Source organism: Triturus cristatus, chromosome 2_2 (assembly GCF_964204655.1).
Source record: "Triturus cristatus chromosome 2_2, aTriCri1.1, whole genome shotgun sequence".
NCBI lineage: Eukaryota > Metazoa > Chordata > Amphibia > Caudata > Salamandridae > Triturus > Triturus cristatus.
Genome location: NC_140582.1, coordinates 816,993,619 through 817,015,361, shown reverse-complemented (window position 1 = coordinate 817,015,361; position 21,743 = coordinate 816,993,619). Strand labels below are relative to the sequence as shown.

General features: G+C 45.0%; 1 protein-coding gene across 1 annotated transcript in view; it reads right to left on the bottom strand.

Moving 5' to 3' along the window:
* NFXL1 (nuclear transcription factor, X-box binding like 1) overlaps positions 1-21,743 on the bottom strand; it is a 716,350-nt gene that overhangs the window by 77,384 nt on the left and 617,223 nt on the right. Inside the window, exon 21 of the mRNA XM_085642145.1 lies at positions 21,292-21,378. Coding sequence (XP_085498271.1) covers positions 21,292-21,378 — 87 coding nt within the window. The remainder of the gene's footprint in view (positions 1-21,291; positions 21,379-21,743) is intronic.

Genomic DNA, 21,743 nt, shown 5'->3' with positions numbered 1-21,743 from the left:
GAGTGCCGATGCATCGTTCCCCTATGAGCTTTGTTACTCTTGGGTTACCTTTCCAGGAGTGAATGCAGATGATAAGACGTTCCACTCATACACTCCTACGGCAGTTCCAGCGAATTACACGCCGTATAGGATGCAGGAAATTCCAATTTCCGCTTGGCAGCATCGTATTTCGTTCAATGGCGCCCTCCCCCACACCGTAACTCCGGTTCGGTTAGGTCCCTTGTCCATTCCTCGGGCCACTTGGCCAGTCTTGGCAAGTTTCACGCCTCATCCACGATATTTGCAAGCCCCGGAGCATGACTTACGTCAACCCCATACCGCCTTGATCGCGGTGCATAGGGCTTTGGTGCAATACGTCTCTCGCAATGTCCAGGTGGGGGCACCTGGGGTTGCGACGCAACCAGTTGGACCGGCCGGGATCACTATTAGTCCCATCATGGTTAATTCGGTAATGGGAAAGCGCCCCCAGAATAAGGACGATCTGCCTTATTGGCTTGCTGAGAAATTTGACCAACTGGAAGCAGTATTTCCTAATTCTATTCCTGTTGAAAAACACAGGATCCTTACAATTAGTTTGCAGAAAGACTTAGTCCCAGAAGTAACAGATTGTGAGAACTGGGGTAAAGTATTTGCAGCGGTCTACGCGAAGTGCTTCGGCACACCGTCTATGACTGTACTGCCCCCTGTGATTAAGCGTGTTCAGGATGAGCACGGTACAGAGGCGGCGGTCGAGTTGGGAATAAGGCTAGTAGGCGTGTTCGATGTAGTTGCTGATCTCATCCTTGCTAATGTCAAGGGAGATGCAGTTAACTTTCAAGTGTCAAATGAGCTGCGCCTTGTCGCCAATGTCGATAAACCCCAGCAGTTACCGAGAATTATTGCCGAGGCTTATAAGACCATTGGCCGCAATAGTTTGGGTGTCAAGCCTTTTGCTAAAACAACAGCGCAACCGCAAACTCGGACAGTTAAGTCTACTAAAGACGACCGTCCAGCTTTTCCTAAACAAAATCGGAAAACTAAGAAACAGGGGAAGCAGCAACAGAAACAGGGGTCTCGTCCCGCGTCACCGATACCAGTGACTACTGAACGCACTTATGAATTGCGCAATCACACTAGAATTAGGTCTCAATAGATTTTAGGTTCTTGATCAAGGTTCTCCTCGTTCTTCACAGGAAACATCGGTCTCACAGTCCGGTGGAGGAGAACGTGGCAGAGGTTGGGGTGCCCCTCAAGGACGTGAGGAGCCCCGCCCGGCTGATGGTAAAGGCAAGCAGGACAAATTTGCACGTCAACGACCGCCGTTTCAGAAAAAGAAAGCTGCTGCTCTAACAGCGAGGTATGCCACAGATCGCAAGAACACAGCTTCGGAACCTGACATGGGCACTAACGCTGCTAGGCAGCGCAGCGGAGGTTACAATAGTGCGGCAAGCACTGCGTCCATATATGAAGGCGACAGCAACTGACACATTACTGTAGAAACTGCTGACACTAGAGTGGCTCCCCCCTGACAGACTATATGACATAGTCCTTTTAATAGAAGGTGACATACAACGTACCATAAAAGGGATTTTTTGGGATAATATGACCTCTACATGTGACATTTTGTTAGCAGAGGCGGACTGGCCCCCAGCTTTCATTTTGGCTGCTCCAAGAGGGGAGTAGGTAATCCTCCCATCTTTCGCGCACACTGTGCCAAAGGAGCAAGCTCAGAACTTTGCAGAAGAGTGGGCACAGGTGCTTGCTCCTGCGTTGTACCGTACTCAGGTCGGTGTGATAAATTATCACCAAGCCATGAGATTCCATTACGGTCTATGCCACAGCCACAACGCCAATATCCAATGCGCCGAGAAGCTATATCTCACGCCGCAGAAATCCTTGAGCAATTGGAATATCAAGGTGTAATTGAAACATGTGTGTCACCCATGAATAATCCTCTTTTCCCTGTAACCAAACCTGATGGGTCGTGCCGCCTAGTTTTGGATTATCGGCATTTGAACTCTCAATGTCGGACGTGCGCGGTACAAAACACCCAATGTTCTGCCCTAGTTGATAGTCTTGTGAGAAAAAGGTTTAAGACCACACTTGACATCTCCAATGGCTTTTATAGCCATAACCTGTCCACTATTAGTAGTCAATGGACAGCCTTTACTTCTGGCAGCAAACAAAAACAGTTTAAAAGATTAGCCATGAGCTACAAAAACAGTCCAGGCGTCTTTGCCGCACGTGTAGTTTCACTGTTAGAGAGCATAGATCCTGATGCGTACTCGTATGTTGATGATATTTATCTCACAGACGACTAATTATGGCTGCATCTGTGTCGCGTTGACCGCATCATTGTCATGTTTGCGGACTTCGGTTACAAATTTAACTTTGCAAAATCACACATTGCAGAGTATACAGTGTTGTTTTTGGGCTATGCACTCAACAACGAAGGACGAGGTTTAGCACCTCACTTCCTGGAGAAATGCGCATGTTTGCACGCTCCAACAACCCTGAAAAAACTACAATCTTTGCTGGGTTTTTTGAACTTCGGGCGTACTTACATTCCAGATTATGCCCAGTGTATCAAGCCGCTATATGCCTTGGTACAACCTACTTTTACCAAATCTTGCTGGCTGCCAGAACATTCAGCTATACTACACTCTTTGCAGGCTGATCTTCTTGCTTCTAAATACTTATTGACACGTGATAACCACACAAAGCTCGCAATCAGAATTGTGCCTGGCGCAGTGGGTTTCACATACTTGACATTTAATGAAGGGGACACCGTCCCCATTGCTTACAAGTCACACTTGTACACTTCGGCTGAAATGCGCTTTTCCACAGTAGAGAAGGTGTTAACTGCAGTACAGATGGCGATTCTAAAAGAGAGAGCGCTATCACAAGGAAAACGCATGTTGGTGGTAACACCATATCCTGTCCTTGAGGCAGTGACGAAGGCCAGTGTACCGAATTCTAAAGCTTTGCATCCACGTTAGATACAATGGGCCACTTCTTTGACGTCTCCAGATGTCACATTCATCTTTGATGCCTCATTGCAGACTCAGGAGTATTTGCCGTATGAATTTGTTCATCCAGCTCCTCTGTCCTTGCACCTGCTTGAGGATTACCATTGTATCATTTACAATGACGGTTCGGCGCAACCGGTGACGGATTCTAAGCATGCTTATTCAGCGGCCTGCGCAATAGTGGCTGGTACTTTTGTGAATGGAGAATTCAAGTCTGAAGTCGTGCATACGCAGACATTGGGTGATTGTACCGCCCAGTTGGCAGAGCTACGGGCTCTGGTGCTTGCACTGGAGTTTGCTGATCCTCGAGTGACTACTCTTATTGACTCATACTAGTGTGCTCAGTCTTTCAACGACAATTTATTCTTTTGGTCTCAAAATGAAAATCGTGATTCCAAAGGTAGCACAATCAAATATAAAATGCTTTGGGTTCGAGTCGCAGAACTTAAAGAGCGTCTGCCGATCGTAAATGTAATTCATACTCTCGGTCACCAGCACGTAGGGGTACACACTGTTGGCAACAGTTTAGCTGATGAAGCAGCGAAAACAGCAGTGGCAACATATTATGGTAGCAGCAGTTACAAGATCCAAAAGTAAAATTGATGATGACATCTTGGCAGCCATTGCTGCAACAGAGAAGGGTGATAATTACTCTCGAGGTTTCCCTTCTAAGTTCTCTTATCATTTAAGTCCTGTTAAAGTTCCCTATGTGAGAATTAATGACGTTGGTGACAGGTTTGCCTAGATAACAGCCACTCACGAAGGTATGGCCTCAGCCCATGCAGGCGTCTCAGCGACTGTCACTATCTTACAACAACGTTACTGGTGGCGCGGATTGTATAAACAGACTCGTGATTATGTCCTTACATGTGACATTTGCCAGCAGATTAAACCTTCGACTGCTGCGCGTCCACCTCAAACACAGTTGTACATATCTAATAAACCACTTGGGTGTGTTTATTTGGATCACTGCGGTCCTTTCTCCTCTGATACTGCATATAAGTTCATCTTGGTTGCAGTGGATTCATGCACACGTTTTCTATGGGTCTGGCCACAAAGGAGTGCTGATGCTCGAACTGTCATCAGGGATTTGCTTGGCTTTGTATGAATTTTTGCATACCCTCCATTCGGACCACAGTCCAGCGTTCGCCTCTAAGGCGTACAAGGATGCAATGAGATCTTTGGGGGTCCAAGTCAAATTTTTGTCTTCATATAGGCCTGAGGGCAATTCTGTTGTGGAGCGAATGAACCGTGACTTAAAGCAATCCTTGACAGCTAGGGTTTTAGGTACTGGCAGGAACTGGTTGGCCCATTTGTATAGTGTTCAACGTGCACTTAATAATCTCCCTAGAAGGTCTCTGGGTGGGCGGACCCCATACGAAATGCTCTTTGGCATAAAAATGTTTGTCACGGACCTTGATGGTCTAGACATGGCGGCGGCGGCCGCACCCTTTGATGTAGATGATCATTATGCTGTGTTAGAGAATCTACAAGAGGCTCGAGACAGTCTTGCAAAGGAACACTTGCCCTCCACAACTGATGCTGCACCTCAGATTCCGGTAGTTGGCTGGCTACCTCTAGTCGGTGACCTGGTCCGTGAGAAGGTGGAGAACAAGAAGGAGTACAGCCCCTCTTACCGTGCACCTGTTCCAGTGCTTGGTGTGCAGGGTACAAGAACAGTCATTTTACCTCCACTTCCTGGTTGCAAGGATAACAGGTACATCTCCATTGACAATGTCAAACTACAACGAGTGGCCGATTCTTCTTAGTATGACTCCAGCGGTCACTTGTCCAGCAATTCTGAGATATTCTGTTTTGGCTCCGGCAAATACAAACAAGCCTGACATTGCCATCGAGGTGCATACAGTTACTAATCCTTTATTGACTCCACCTGCTGGTGGTCCCCATGATGATACTGAGTATACCTATCCCACAAATTTGTCGTTGCCTGGTGTGCAGACAAATGCAGTTGACCAGTCACGTTTTTCATTTGACACTAACTCTCCAACATCAAATACCCCATCAAAAATTTATATTTTTGCGGTTTGGTTTAAAAGACAATGTTTAATTCCCCCTTGGACTTACATTTGGCTGGTGCTCATATCTATTTTTTTTGTTCATGTTGATTGGATTTGTAGTAGTCTTTTTCGTCTAGTGAATGGACATTATCTAACTGAAAGATCTGCAATTAGATTAATTGATGGAACTTTGGCACCCTCATCACACATCATGAAGAGGGACCAGACTTTTGTTAAAATTACTGACTGGCCTGTGTTAGATGCGATTGTATGGGATGCTGTAAAATTTCAAATTCATGGCCCTACAGAGGTGATGAATGTCCCCAATGTACTTCGTGTTTCTATGGGGGACGCTGTGAAACAACACATACGTTCTGATGATTGGGATGTCCAAGCCGTAGAGGCTCTTTTTTCTGATTTGAAATATTATGCTGCTTTTGATGCTGAAGATTTGTATTTAGACTCAGCAAATTATGGAGAGTTGTTTTGCTACCAACACTATAGCAATCATTTCCTGCACAAAGCAAATACATTTAGAAATATCGTTAATTATACACAATGGGAACATTGTCCATCTCCCATTGAAGGGAGTTCCAAAACTTTAGTTAAGAAATTTACATATATTACTGATTTCAGTGTATCTAAACCTGAAGCCTTTTATTTTAAAATGTCTGCTGAGTCAGCTTCCAAAGCTAGACTGACGCATACTAAATTATTGTATTCGAAGTCCTTTATGGATGAATTGGCTATAGGGGGCTATGAGCTGTGGAAAAATACCACTGATCTTAAATCTGTTTGGGGTTCTAAAACCTGGCAGGTGCAAGGGTCTGAGGCTTTGCATCCTGCGTGCCTTATCCCGAACCATATGTTATTTTTGAATTCTACAATTTTTCAGACCACCTGCTTTGGATTGGCTACTTCTAAAAAGATGAACGCCCCTATTATTCCTGATCTGGGTGCTTGTCCTTCCTGGGATAATCACACAGATCTGTCCATGGATGAATTGCAGTCACTGATTGCTAATACATCCTTCAATATTTCCGGCTTAGATCCCCAAGGATGGTTGATATGGCAAAAAACTTCAGACTCGTGTCAACATCGTTTTCTGGGGCTATCACGCTACACACAGGTTAGGGTTGACCCCCAGTTTGAAACCTCCCATTCTGTTACTACCTATTCGGTATGTCAAAACTGGCTTAAACAATCAACTTTGGCGTCAGTTAAGCTTCATTTGTCCAAATTAACTGACGATGTAGAGTTGAATGATTTTGTTAAAGGCCATGTGGGTGGCAGCAGCTGTGCGTCCATTAGGCCACCCACGCCCGCAGCTCCTTCGGCGTCTCTGAACTTAAGTAAACTCTCAGTCAATCCTGGTGCTGCTCCAGCGCCAGGATGTTCTGAGAGGGGTTGCCACTCACGCAGTGATGCCGCTGTTGAAGGCGCCAACAGACGGACCCGAGGCGGCGCGGACCAGGTAAGATTATTTTAATTTATTTAAACCCTCCCCTGGCACCCACCCCCGCGCTACACCCATTCCCCCCCCCCCAACCCCCCCCCCGCGAGCCGCAACTGTTAATCTTTTTAAATGCTAGCTGGCGACGTATTGTTTATTTGCGCAGCCCAGGGTAGCTGTTAAACCTTATTTCGATTTGAAGACATGCTCCTGTACTGATGTGAATTTTAAAACTGCAAATTCACCAGCGCTTCATACAACTCCAGCTGCAGTGATAATTAACACAAAGGAAACATGGAAAGTATAGGAGAGCACACAATACCCCCTACATATTCACACCGGCAACAACTTTTAAAGAGAAATGTTTATTTATCAACCATCAAGCTTGTCAGGTTTTTCAGCACGACACCCCCCTCTCTCAAGAACGCCTCGAAGTATGACATCCTACTAAGAAACTGGCACGCTTGGATGTGCGCATTAACCTTTTCACCGCCTCCATTTTGCTGAAGTTCTGTTTTCTTTCGTTTAAATGATTCGAAGTCAGTCTTAGGGCTTATTTTCTTCATGCACCTGACAGTTTCTTCATATCAAAATGCCTTCGCAGCAGGCAGTGTGCAGTGTGACAGTAACTATTTTCGCTCCAAAACAGGCTTTCCACCCAGAATTGGCTACACATTTACATGTAGTTTGCCTTGTAAATACTTTTCATCTATTATTTGTATAATTTGACAGAGTAAATGCATTAAAGATTGAGCATGGTTCTGGGAGGAGCGCTCCTGATTTTCGGGAATTAAAAAGTGTATCACTTTATTGAGTCCTGCAGCCAATATTTTGATAAGTATTTAAATTCTCGGTGAAGGATGCACGTTTCCATGGCCTCTCACTAGATTCCTGACAAGAGTGGATTGTATGCATTTGTGTACTTTTATAAAAATTCAAATGGAAAGATGTCTACTCCAGGGGGGTTACCTGTCACCATTGCCTTTTTCGTCTTTTCCTCTTCTCCTTCTGTTAGTTCTAGATCCAGTTTTTCACAAAATTGTAATTATTGTGTCGGAATCTCTATTTTATTCATAAAAGTTTCTTCACCAGAGAACACTTCTGGGCAGTTAGTGGTATACAAATTTGTGTAAAAACATACACATTTATTTACGTGGGATATAGGATGTGACAGTTGTACTAGCAGCATTAGGTATGGCTGGAATAATCGATTGGACTCAAGTTTGCCTCAGTTACCATGTTAGGGTGTGTCGTGTGTTTTCACCATCTTCATAGGTTTATCCTTTAATGTGAGTTGGGGACTTTTCTGCTGGTGATTCGGCCTTTAATTGAGCTGGGATTTTTTGTTAATTAAGGACGGTAGCAGGGCTGGGGAAGGCTTGCTATGGTATACAGCCTGCATCGTGCCGATCTCAAGTTCTAGACTGCACTATCTTGTGCAGCTGCTGCAAGGCATTCGAGTACCTCATGAGCATACCCGTCAAGTAGGCCTTCCCTGCTTCCCTCAATATTGCGAGTTCAGGGAGTCTGCAAAGGCTTTGTTAACATCCATATTTACACAGATTAGACCCCATAGTTTATTTTTCTCTTCATACTTAAGTTTCATGATGTTTAAAAGCCATTTTCATGCTTCAGGGAAGACCAGTTGCAGGTCTAATGTAGGGAGAATGGGCACATGGTCCGAGATATTGCCCACTTCAATCTCACATGATTGTGTCTTAGTGTTTAGTAGAAAGAAATGTATCCTCTATTCCAAGCAGTGGGCTGGCAAGAGGTAATTACACCTTTTCCCTGTTGGGTGCAGTAAGCTCTAAGGGTCTAACAGAGAGTGGTATATCATAAAGACCGTGAGTACACCCATGCCAGCATCTCTCCGGGAAGTCCAGCTACCAGTTATATCCACAAAAGGGTCTAGAAACATGTGCTAATCACCCCCAATTATTAATTTGCAAGGGCAAAATTCAGTGAGCAGTCCATTCACCAAGGATAGATAGCCAGGTCTGTTTGGCATCTGTCGGGGGCATAAATAAAGCCATCGCATTGGTACTGTCTATGATTTTCAGTCGGTCAAAGACATATCCTGCTTCATCGATCCAATTCTTTTGTACTTGAACTGCGAATATGTATGTGGATAACCACCTCATTCTTCCTACTGGTGGTGAATGTTTCTTGCATTCGTCAGGTTGAATGCTGAGAGCCAGAGGAGGAGATCACTTTCGCCATTCAGTCTCATTTTAATTTTGCTGATTCAAAGTCAGAGATATTAGTTTCTGGTAATCGGACTATATCTAGTCTTTTAGAACCTAAACAAGACAATTTTTTTTTCTCATCTAGTGAGTTAATCCAGTCACATTGATCAAACAGATGGGCAGTTCCATATCTTATTAATGTGTCATTATAGCAGCGAATTTCTGTGAATGAGGTTATGTTATGGCATGTGGCAGGAAAGATTTTTGTCTTGGCTATACAACTCACATTCAAAGGATGAGGAACTCAATTTATGTGTTGTTCAAGAAGAAGGATCGGGTAATGTTATTACTGTATCTCACATTCGGGTTTCTGCCATTAGCTTTACATGTCTTCCGGTGACCGTGGTTCAAAGAGCACTGCCTCGTGTTACCCAAGTGCACCGTTCCTGGCATACGTTAACAAGATAAGAGTGTGCTTAGATGTCATATGTTTACATTGTAAGGCATTGTGTGCATTATGAAAGTAGATGTTTCATTAGAAGAGTCTGACATTGGGTACTGCGTGTCCGTGAGGTGGCACGGAGATGGGTGAATGCTGGGACTCCTGAATAACCTTTCTGCCTCCAGACATCACTCACGTCAACTGAGATCAAACAAATCCGTCAGAGAAAGAGTTGATGTTGGCATTGCCTCTTCTTTGATGGTATTTTCTTGAAAACAGTTTTAAGTGTAAAACATCGTTGAAACATTTCAAAGTAACCTGGCTTCAGAGCAACAATACCAAGTGTAAATAACGTTTATTTAAAGGTAAACACTGCAGTTGAGGTAGAGTAACACCACAACACGATATTACCAGAATAACACACCACAATAACAGCAATACAGCACAACAACACAGCATACCATAACAAAACAATGCAACAGGAACACACCGCATAAACTATACAGCACACCAATAAGACACCATAAAACACTACTCAACAATGCAACAGCATATCAATACAACACAGCGTACCAACACAACACATCAACACAATGCAACACCATAATACACCAACCTAAAACAACACTGCAGCACACATTTAGAATTGTGTTGCATAAGGTTATTTTTTGTGTTTGGATGTTGTGGTATGGTATTGTACCGTGCTGTGGTTGTACTGTTATGTTGAGTAGCAGTGTGGCACATTGTTGTGCTGTTGCAAAAGTACTCTACTGTACTATTTTTGTGATTTGTGTTTATTTATCTGTTGCATCGTTGTGCTCTGGACTAGTGTTAGTATATCTTTATTTGTATTATTGTCAATTTTTTTGCTGTGTAATTTTTTTGGTTGCGGTATTTGTCTGGTGTGGCTTGTGTTGTGTTATTTTAGGTTGTGTGGCTATTTTGTGACTATTTTGTTGATGTGTTGCTTCTTGATCTTTTTTGTTTTTGTATTACACTTGCATTTTACTGTATTATTTGTTGCAATGGGCTCTGTTTTGGTTGTTTTGTTGATTTATGTCAATTTATGTTTTTAGTTGCGTTGTAATTTTACTTTGTGTTATGTCATTGTGTCGAGTTCTATGTTAGTACTCCATTTAGAATTGGCAAGAAGTTTCTGTTTGAACTGATGCCAGGCACCCTTTAGCACTAAACAAACGTGCCATGAGCAGAAAAATCATTAAGTCTGAAACCATGCGCTATATTACTTGGAAAGGATTCCTCTCCTCCTGCACTGTGGCAAACCAACACAGATGCTTCAGTAAAAACACCACAACTTCTGAAAGGGAACAGCATTTCATTGAGCGGTAGACACCAGCCTCAATGTGAAAGATCTTACTTGATCTTTCAGCAGAGATGATGAAACTCTTCCGGCCTGCACAGCTTCTGAAAGATGTCTACAAATATAACTGCTGAGGGCATCACTGAACAATTTACAGGATACGTGTTTTCCTTAAGTTCTCACGTCTAACAGTTTACCTCTGCTTCCATAGAGGTAGTCTTTGATTCAAATTAGTTCAGCAATCAGTAGCCCTGCAAACCTCTTAATACTGCTTGGCAACCCAGAAATTCTCTGAAATAATGTATGAGTTTTCTTTTATGAATGCCTAGAAGAACTGAATTTTTAATCCATTTATCACAGAAATAATGTTGAAAATCGCACCAAAAAGATGCCAATTTAAAAAAAAAAATCTTCATGGAGGGAGAACCCCTCCAAACCCCTCTTATTGCCATCGGGCTCGCTCGTTGCGCTCGCATACGTTGATTCGTTCTGCTTACGCCCCACCAGTTTCAAATTCCACCAGCCGCCCCTGGTGGGTGGCAGGTCCAAAAGATGGGTATATGCTATTTACAACGAAGTTTGGAAATTATGTCAAATGGAAGCTGCTTCTAAATTACGAGCTATTGATCAAGCTAATTTGGAAAAGAGTGCTTGCTGTCATTGATAATAGCATTAACACTCTTTCTTCCAGAATTTACACATTAGATAATATTGTTTCATCTGTTGTGTATATTGTACAGGATGACATGTCTGTCTTATACCATGGTCAAAATCAATTGCGTTATATAATGCAGTTTGCATGGACTTTACAAACATTGAAGGCTGGGAAAGTTCCCTGGGACTACATGAATACATCATCATTATTTCTGCCACTTAATCTGACTGATAAACAACAGTTCATGTTTATGAAGGATGTGACATTCACTATTGCATATTGAGAAGTTGGAACCTTTACCATTCCCTGTGGCCGAATCGAACTCAGCTGTGTGGCTTATCCATGGGTTAATCACACTACCTTTTCCATTGTTTAAGTTCAGTTCATGTATGAAACACTATGCCCTAGGTAGATATGAACCACTAGGTACCGCTTTCCTACATGAAGTTTGGTCACTCCTATTTACATACAGGTGCATGAGAGAAGGTAAAGAGGTTTTTTTTTTTAAAGGAGAGGAGTGCACTTCCACACCTGATCACTTAGTAGTTTGTAGGAACATCCAATTGCATGTCGTTTGCAACGTTCACAACCCGAATTTAGCTTGCATTTTGAAGGGAAATCCAGTGGCAGCAATTACACCAACATTCACGTTATTAGCTAACGGTAGCTATTTGCTTTTGAATAATTAGGCGTGTTGCGGGATGCTAGCAGGGATTCCGTACATTGTAACTGTCTCCCAACGAGTAGTCTGTTGTAAGAATGTGCTTTTCCCACCCCTGCATGGGAGACTCCATGTATCCATCTGGCCTTCCATACCAACCTTGAAAGCAAAGTTCAACAAGATGAGCAGAATAAGGGCTCTATTGTCTCAAAAAGAAGTCGCCCTAACTTCCTCTCGTGCAACATTTGTCCTTCACGTAGCTAACACCCGCTCTGAGGTGCATGCTCTGTTGAATACTGATCTCCCACTTCATTTCAGTGCTCTGATTCACACTATATTCAATGCCTCGTCAACAACTGGCTTGGCGCATTTTTTCAAAGTTGTAGGCTCCGGCCTTGTGACCTTGTTCCAAACAATATTTGGTGTGATACCGGCATTTTTTCATTCTATTGTTTCCAGCGTCTTCGGCGGGCGTCCATTAATCCTCGCCTTGACTGCTGGTGTGCTGCTGTTGATTTGTTTGCTCCGCAATGGCTGCACGATTTGTGTCACATGACAGTCTGCCCCGGCTGCTTCAACTTCGCAACCAGATGCTTGAATACTATGGAACACTACCTCTGGCCACTTTGAGCGTAGCCTATGGATTATCCTTCCAGTTCTCATTCTTTACATGCGTGCAACCTGTTTTCCATTGCCTAGATTGTTCACTTGAATGGGCTCTGGATTTGTGCCTGTCGAACACGGCGTCTCCTGCTCCGGATTATGATCGACTGATGACTCCCTTAGTGGGACATGAGTTGGACTGTTCTGGTATCAGGATTATGGCCTGTGCAGCTGCGCACGGAATCCTGGGAAATTGGGATATATATGCAGCAGCCCATGACTTCCTGGCGCGAAGTTATTTCGAAGAACACGCAAGTTGTCCTCGGATGGTGCTAGAGGCTCCGGTTATCGAAGAACATTTATGTGCCTTTACTTTATTAGATTGGATGGCTGAATCATTTACTGAAGATTATAATGACTTCCTCTTGGAGGCTGTTGCAACATACTGTGCCTATACGTTGATGGATTGAATTGGCAGTTGTCCATCTTCCATACGTACAAACTCAATTTTTTACATTTAATTTTTTTTACTCCAGACTGGGCTATGTATCACCCCTAATTGATTTTTTTGTTTTTTAATTTTTCCCAACAAACTTTTCGAACATTTCACTACCATTTATATGGATTGGCAATATATGAACTTGGTTCTGTCTCACTCAAACTTGAACTCTGCGTTCCTTCATTACTTCCCTATTTTGTTTGTGGTCCGATCAAGGGATGGTGTAGTGGAGACCGTCCCCTGCTGCTGCGACAGAAGATCCTCCTGAAGAGGCTAACTGATCAGAGGATCGATGGACATTGTAGTGGAGACAGGGTTTTGCCGGCACACATTGCTATGTTAGCATATTCGTTTTAGATGTTAACGCCATCTTGCCACTTCGCTGCTTTTGCACACGACACTACAGGTAGCTGTTATTATAAGTAAAACTGCTTGCTTGCTTTTTCTTCACATGGGAACGGTCTGGTTTTCACATCCCTAGACGTGCACCGCGACCTTAGTTTGAACACTGTGTGCAGAAACCGTCATGGTCAAATAACAATGTATGCTGTTGAATTCAGGTTGATCGGCCCACGCTTTAGACACAACAAGCACAAAGCTGCAAATATCTGAAACTCTGGTGCCTTTAATATTGCATTGCATGCATGATGCTGACACTCTTGGAGAAAACCTTTCCATACACAGAGAGCAGTGCTGATCCTGTGATGTGATTCACCTAAGCTGATCTTGGAGGTATGGGGTTCCCCCATTCAAACCTAGAGACTTTCTATTATTATATAAAACTAGCTTATTAGCCAGGGGAAGGTGGTACACAAGGTATTATAGGACCTGTTTCCACTATCATTATAATATAATTTCTCCCTTTGTTTTCTATGGAATTGTAACAATGCTGATGGTATTATTTCTAATAATTTGTTTGCTTATGTTAGCCAAAATTCTGCATCTTAGAGCACGTAGTTAAAAATAAACATTTTAAACTTTTCCGTGGCTCTGATTACTCACGTTGTAGACTGATATGAGAATAACAACGAAGAGGTGTTCTTGATTCCCACCATTCCTGAGAGTATTCTAAGTCGCTTGTTCTGGGTTGTCTAATCATTGGTAGCTTCGATATAGTACGGAGAACGAATGTGACACTGATGCTAGTCGGATAGGGGTTCTAGGTACTGAGGTGAGTTTGTTGGTACACCACAATTCACTGAGGTCCTGGTTTCCTGTGCATAGTTCTGTGCATGAGCAGAATCCCCGCAACAACTTGTGTAACAGCTCAGAATACTAGACTCTTCTCGCCCAATCCGGAGTCACAAAAATAACTTGGGCCCGGTCGCGCTTGATCTTCTTCAACACTCTGGGCAGAAGTGGTAAAGGCGGAAAGGCGTATAGAAGACCGCAACTCCACTCGCGTCGAAAAGCGCAGAACTTCTGCTATTGCAAGTTCTCTTCGGTGGCAAATAGATCTAACCAAGGCTCTACTCACTGCTGAAAGAGACCTTACACCACCTCCGAGTGAAGACGCCATTCGTGATCCATCATGCAGCTGCGGCTTAGTTCATCCGCCCTGGCGTTCAGAGAACCTGCCAGGTGTTGAACCACCAGGGATATGCCCTTATGTTCTAGCCATGTCCAAAGGCGGAGACCCTCTTGACATAAGGTTCATGACCCCACCACACCCTGTTTGTTGCAATACCACATGGCGGACAGAGGGAAGGAATGCTTTCAGTGCAAGACAAATTGCCCGAAGCTCCAAAAGGTTGATACGGAGCCCGGAATCCGCCGGAGACCAGAGGCCTCTGATCTCCGCCTCTGCCATATGGCCGCCCCACCCCAGCAGTGATGTATCTGTCACTACTGTGAACTCTGGTTGGGGAAAGGAGAGGGACCTACCATTGACCCAATCTCGGTTTGTTAGCCTCCACTGCAACTGGTGTGCAGTGCCCTCCGAGATCTGGATGCAATTGGAAGGATTACACTGATGCTGTGCCCACTGGAACTTCAGGTTCCACTGCAGAGCCCACATTTGCCACCTGGCATAGTCCACCAGCAGGATGCAGGAGGCCATGAGGCCCAGTAGTCTCAGGGTCATTCTGACCGAAATCCGGGATAGCGGCTGAAAGATCGGAATCATAGCCTGAATATCCCGGACTTGCTGCTCGGGAGGATAAGCCCGAAACTGCGCTGTATCCAGAACTGCTGCAATGAAAAGGAGCTTCTGAGAGGGGATCAAGTGTGACTACGGCACATTGATGGTGAACCCCAACAGGAGGTCGGACATAGTCTGGAGGTGGGTGACGCCTTCAACAGCCAGTCGTCGAGATAGGGGAAGACTCGAACCCCTGATCTGCGCAGATGAGCTGCGACCACCGCCAACACTTTCGTGAACACCTGAGGGGCGCTGGTTAGGCCAAAGGGGAGCGCAGTAAACTGAAAGTGCTCGTGGCCTACCATGAACTGCAGGTAACGCCGGTGGGCCAGCAGGACGGGAATGTGAAAATAAGCGTCCTGCAATTCCAACTCTACTATCCAGTCTCCAGGGTTGAGAGCAGATAGGACCTGAGCCAGAGTCAACATCTTGAACTTCTCCTTCCGGAGGAAGCGGTTGACGTCCCTGAGATCCAAGTTAGGAAGCAGGCCCTTGTCCTTCATGGGCACCAGAAAGTAGTGGGAAAAACAACCACGACCGACGTCTGGGACAGGAACGCGCTCAATGGCTCCCTTGGCCAAGAGAACCGTGACTTCCTGTTGGAGAAGAGTCTGGTGATTCTTCAACATGCAATGGAATTGAGGTGGCATGGATGGAGGGGTAGTCTTGAAAGGGAGGGAGGGAGTAGCCTCTTCGGACATTCTGCAAAACCCACCTGTCCAACGTGATGTTGAGCCAGTGGGGGAGGTGATGGCGAATCCTGACGCCCACTGGCAATTGATGGGCCTGACAGGTCGGACTAGGAAGGTTTGGAGGCTGCTGCAGAGGGGTGGGATCCACGTACCCAGCCACACAGAGGCTGGACAGCTTGTGCAGGCCTGTGGCTCTGGGTGGAACATGGAGGGGCACCACTTCTGTAGCCACGAAAGGGGCAAAAAGCAGACTGGGCTGGGCAGGAGGTGGTAGCGAGGCCTTAGTATCTGTCTGTGGCCCTAGAATCCTTAAAGCGCTTAAGCTTGTTGTCTGCCTTGTCACAAAACAGGCGACGGCCATCAAAAGGCATGTCCAAAAGTGTTGCTTGGACATCCCCCGAAAAGCCAGTGGACCTCAACCAGGCGTAGCGTCTCAATGCTACTGATGTGAAAATCGTCCTGCTCAATGAGTCGGCGGTGTGCAGCCCACACCGAATGGTGAACTTCGCTGCTCCTCTCCCTTCGGCAACTGCACGGGAGAGCACGGCTCGGGCCTCCTCCAGGCACTGTGGCAGCACCTGCGCAACCGAGTCCCACAACGAGTGGGAGTAACGGTCCAATAGACATTCAGTGTTCACCGACCGCAGTCCCGAGCTGGAGGAAGAAAACATCACATCATCTTCCCAAGGTGGTCCAGCTTCTTGGATTCCCTATTGGGGTAGTGCGTTAGGGAATGTGGCCTTGGACGTTGAGGCATGGACTACCAAGCTCCCAGGGGTAGGATGGGAAGAGAGAAAAATGGGGTCTCCCGGAGCCGGGGGTGGTGTCGGGCAATCATCCTGTCCACAGGAGCCCCTGTGTTGGGCTTGGACCAAGTGCCCAAAAAGATGTCCGTAAGGTCCTCATTGAATGGCAGCTAGGGCTCCCGGGAGGCTGCTGCCGGTTGGAGCACCTCTGTCAAGAGGTTAGTGCAGACCGCCACTGTAGAAAGCTCAAGGTTTAGGGCCTCGGATGCCCTACGCAACACCACTGCGTATGATGCACCCTCCTCCGTAGCCACGGTAGGAGGAGATAGCATGCCAAGATCTGGGGAGGTATCCAGACCACTGGCCTCACCCAACTCCTCTCTCCAGTCCGGTTCCTCCAACTGTTCTGCAAGAGGGTCCACAGACCTCTCCCAGTCCTCCTCACCCTCTCCTGTGAGCCACTCAGGTCAGTAGGAAACATCAGGAGAGAACAGGGGTACAGCAGTACCGCTCGGCGCCGGTAGAGACATCGGACGACGTTGGTCTGGCTCCGTGGCCTCATCAAGGGGGAGGCCGGGGTCGACGCCGGCTGGGGACACAACCGGTGCCGGAGGCGGCAGGGGTGTCGTCACTGGTTTCGGGGCTGGAGGTGTCACGAGGTAGACCGGCGCCAATGCGGATCCAGGCCTGGATCCTTGGGGGTCCTGCGGCACTGGAGCCGAAGCCGCTGACATCGAAGGCCTAGAGCCCCCAACCAAGTCCGAAGGTCCGTCAGCGGAGTCGGGCAGCCCGAAAATAGAGAGTAAGGCTTTGTAAAAGCTTCGAAGCTGGGCAGGGGCCGCTCTGGGTCCAGGAAAGGGAGAGAAGGCCGGAGTCGGCCCAACAGGCTCTGCGGAGCCAGATGACCACTTGCCGCGTCACGTCAGCCGACGGACGGGGAGAACGCGAATGGCGACAATGCTTCTTTGCCTTCATCTTGTGCTTCGACTTACCCGAAGACTTCGACGAGGAGTGGTGGTATGGCTCCGCGACTGTTCCTGAGACCTCCCTCTTGACCGGGACCTCAAGCCGCATGGAGCCGACTGCCGGGCCTCCAGAAGCTTTCAGGACCGCTCCTGCAAACACTTCGGGGCCATGGCCCGGCAGTCGGAGCACGACTTCGGGTCGTGGTCGCGCTCCTGGCACCAGAGGCACACTAGATGTCACCGACATCAGCTAGTGGCAGGAGCCACAAGGCTTGAAGCCGGTTCGCCGCGATGAAATCCCTGTGCACCAGGAGTTGAAAGACTTGAAAAAAGAAGCCAACAAAAGTCGTGAAAAGCGAGTCAAAAAGTGAGTTTTGGTACCGCTGTCTCCGGATCTGTTCTGGCTGCTGCAGAAAAAGAAAGAACTGACGTCAGCGCGCAGGGGCGGCGTCTAAGTAGATACCGCGATGCTATTCTGGTGATCACGATGCCAACGATGAACGCGGAGTCCACTGATGCCACCTACCGACGTGCAGGGGTACTGCTGAAGAAAAATTCTCCGGATCCAGTCCAACGCCTGGGGGTAATTCTAAGGTGAGAAAGCCATAACTAATTGTCTCTTTCAGGTCCCACAGTTACAGTTAAATTAAATTGGGGTAATTAGGCAACTGCATTGTTGTTGGCTCCATACCCTCAACGATCTGTACCCACCAAACAACTTTGTCCACTGGCCGCTATTCAAGAAGTCCAAACACACACTACTAGCCACCTCTTTGTATTTCAGACCTTGTGAAACTACCAAAGTCACTACATCTTTATTTCTCTCCCTGGCTCCTGCGCTTTCGGCACTAACCACATTAATTGGATCCTTGTCCTCTAAAAAACTAGCATCCCGGCTGTATTCCACTATGCAGACTGAGGCACCCATGTTCTTCTCTGAGGCCTTGGAGAGATGGAGTATCAATGGGAGACCCTTTGACGGTTTTATAGTTCAAATACTGCTGTATGTAAACTGGGGCTCTCGAACCTAAATACAGATTGTGATTAATTCATGTAAACGTTTTGCACAGAATATAACACACACTTGCAGCACTATGGTGGTTGGGTATCTGAGAAAACTCCAACTGTACAAGATGCAGAGGTTCAGAGGTAGACTCCCTTAGCTTGGCATGGCAATGCCAATCAATTGTTGATTTTTGGGTTGAGATGATGACACTTGCCGACAATGACAGAGGTTGCTATCCCAACTAGTCCCTGCTAGGATATATTAAGGATATCCAGATCAAGGCAAGAAAACTCATTGCCTTGGTCATGTTACTGGCTAAAGGAACAGATGCAAATACTGTACTGTAAATTGTTTATGAACCACATATCTAGGACAGAGTTCTTCAAAATGAGGAGTCTCCTTGAGTAGCACAGTTTTGCTGCACAGTTTCAAAACTTTCTATCACATCCTTATGAAGCAAGACCACCCGACAACTCATCCTTCAAGGTGCCCACACCTTCAAGGTACCTTCACGGAGCAGATGCATTACTTCTGGTAGGGACACCTCTGCAGATGCTTGCACAATTTGCACCCACTGTGACCAGTCTGTATCTACATCAAGCCCTTTTATGTACCACCAAATGTATATCCTCATCAAACGCATAACCAAAAAAATGGCCTTGGAGGAAGGGCTTGATAATCCTCCAGAATTCAAACGGGACTGAAATATTCTTAAAACAAAAGTAACTTCAAATGGTACAAGTTCCAGCCTACAAACTTATAAGCAAAAACCGTTTCTCTTTAATTTGAAGGCATGGACTGATTTTGTTACCTACATGCAGAGACTGAGAGTACCTGGACCCATAGGAAGATACTGTTAAGATTCAGAATGGCATAATCACCTTTTGTTATTGCAAAAAGCTTTTACATGAGTGGTATAAATGACAAGAACTGTGACGGTCAATCTCTGTGTTTGGATACAACCCTGGTGAATTAATCCAGGACACAAAGTTAGGACTAAGCTTATTAATCAAGGCTAGAACCCCCAATGTCCTCCTAGTTCAGGAAGTAAGGTGGTTAATGAATTTAGGAACAATGTCAGATAGAACTTACGTTTTAGGGATCACTGATCTTAGATGGGAGTAGAAGAAGGCTGACTATATAAATCTAATAATGTAGTAGGGCTAAATGCTATAAATGAATTCAAAACAGAATGAAGTCTAGTGAGAATGATCAAGGAAAATCTTCCTAAAATAAGGCTTAAGGGCACACCTCTGATGACCTGCCTTACAGCCATATAGTGACAGAGATGATCAAGCCTGTACTATCAAAAATGTGAAAGAAAGTGCAGCACCTAGAAGAGGAGATGGCAGCTTCACAACCCTTGGGTTCCATCATCTACATACGAAAAATGTGCAGGTGATGGCAGAAACAGTAGTGAGGACAAACCACGTGACTAGCACTTTAAATCCTTCAGCACTTTCAGATTAAGGGATTGGATTTTGTGCCTGTAGGATGTAGAGGAGCAGTCAGTGCACTGGCAGACCCACACACTGTTGAGGTGACCTGGATGTCAAAAAGGTTTAACAGTCTTTTTAGGCTGCTACTGCAGAACAATATTTCCAGAACCTGTGACCGTTCTATAAGGTGGTTAAAGAGTCACTCACTATCCTAATACAAATACTTCTATTATTATGTTCTCTCTTCTTACATTTAGAGGAGGAAAAAGCTTCCAACATTAAAGACAATGTCTAGCTTGAGGCTTCCACTACATGAAAGGCAATTCTCACAAACTGATTTTAGGTAAGGAACATCCTTTTTCAATCAGTACTACCTTGACTGTAAGATTTGATCTGATATTCTGAGTTTGAAAACAACCATAAGCTGGCGGGATGTCTTGTTAGTCACATGTAGAGGATGTGAAGGAATAATCTGTTTGCATGTAATGCATATGTTGTGGGTGTGCAGAATGAGGTATCTTGAAAAGTAATAGAATACCCACACATGCTTACAAATCCAAATGAGTTCTAAAGCCCTAAGCATCTGTTGTCTGTAAAAGAGGAACTACAGTCAAGCTGAGTACTCCGTTCCAATTCTACCCAGAGAAGAATTATTTAAATAACACAGTTCATTTCCTGGAGCAATGCTGAGCTTCTCTAGCACAGAGTTATTGAAGATGACAAATCTACAGAATGCCAGCATCCATTACCAGCATCATATTTGGGCGGTTAGTTTATATGCAGTTAGCCAAACTGTGACATTTTCAAATTAATAAATTAGCCCTTCCTAAAAATGAAGTGAAAAATGGAGAGACAAAATACCACTAAAAAGACAGTAGGTTAACCTGCATACATGCAGCCGTCTTAAATGCCTCAATATTATTAATCATAACAATGTTATTGGGATTAAGATTTCCAATATTGTGTTTAGCAAAGTTTATCGCCTTTGGAGAATTCATACTCTACTTGTACATCTATTTATCTGGCCAGTTGGCATCATGACTTTTGGTTCAGCTTTTATAATAAAAATGGGTATTTCTACGAGCAGTTAGTGGTGATAGTCCGATCGAAAAGATCAATATAAAACAAATTAAATGTTGTATTGCATAAAGGCTATTCTCGCTCAAGAGTGAACTGCCCATACATTTGCAAAAATAAAACATTATATTTCTAGTTATATAAGGTTCTAATTTAAGAAACAGTTGAGACAATTAGGTTAGTTTGAGCAACAGATCAGCAGTTGTTTTATGAGAATCCCCAAATTATTGCATGCTTGTAGGAAAGAAGTTTGTATCACAAGCTATTACAAGCCAAATATCATTATGGGCCAGAATGGCGATAAACGTTTTTCTATTTATACAAAATATATCCAAATCTTAAAAACGGATAATGAAACGAGGGTAGATAAATTTTACCTCAGAAGCTTTCCTTTTCATGTCTTTGCACACCTGGTCACAATCCAAGGCAGCCTGTCCTTCACGAACTTTATTACACAGCAGTTCCTGAAATGGTCAAAAGAATTTGTCAATTAAGTTTTGGTTTTACTTAAGAATAGCGGGGCTATTTTCCTTTGCCAAAGCACAGGACATTTTGACACTAACAAAAGTCCCCAATGTATCTTATGTGTGGAAGCAAGTAGAGTGTTTGGCCCATAAGCTCTCAATAAAAAGATGTAAGTAGACAGGGGATTCAGTGTAGAAAGTGGTGGCACACTCTGTAGTGACTGTAGGAAAGTGCTCTTTTTCGCGACTCCCCAACCCCCATCAGTTTGACTGGAGTTGGAGATATTTTTTTAAACTGGGAAACCGCTAAACATCTGTACTGACCCATAAACATGGTAAATAATTGGCTAGCCCTAATTAGCACA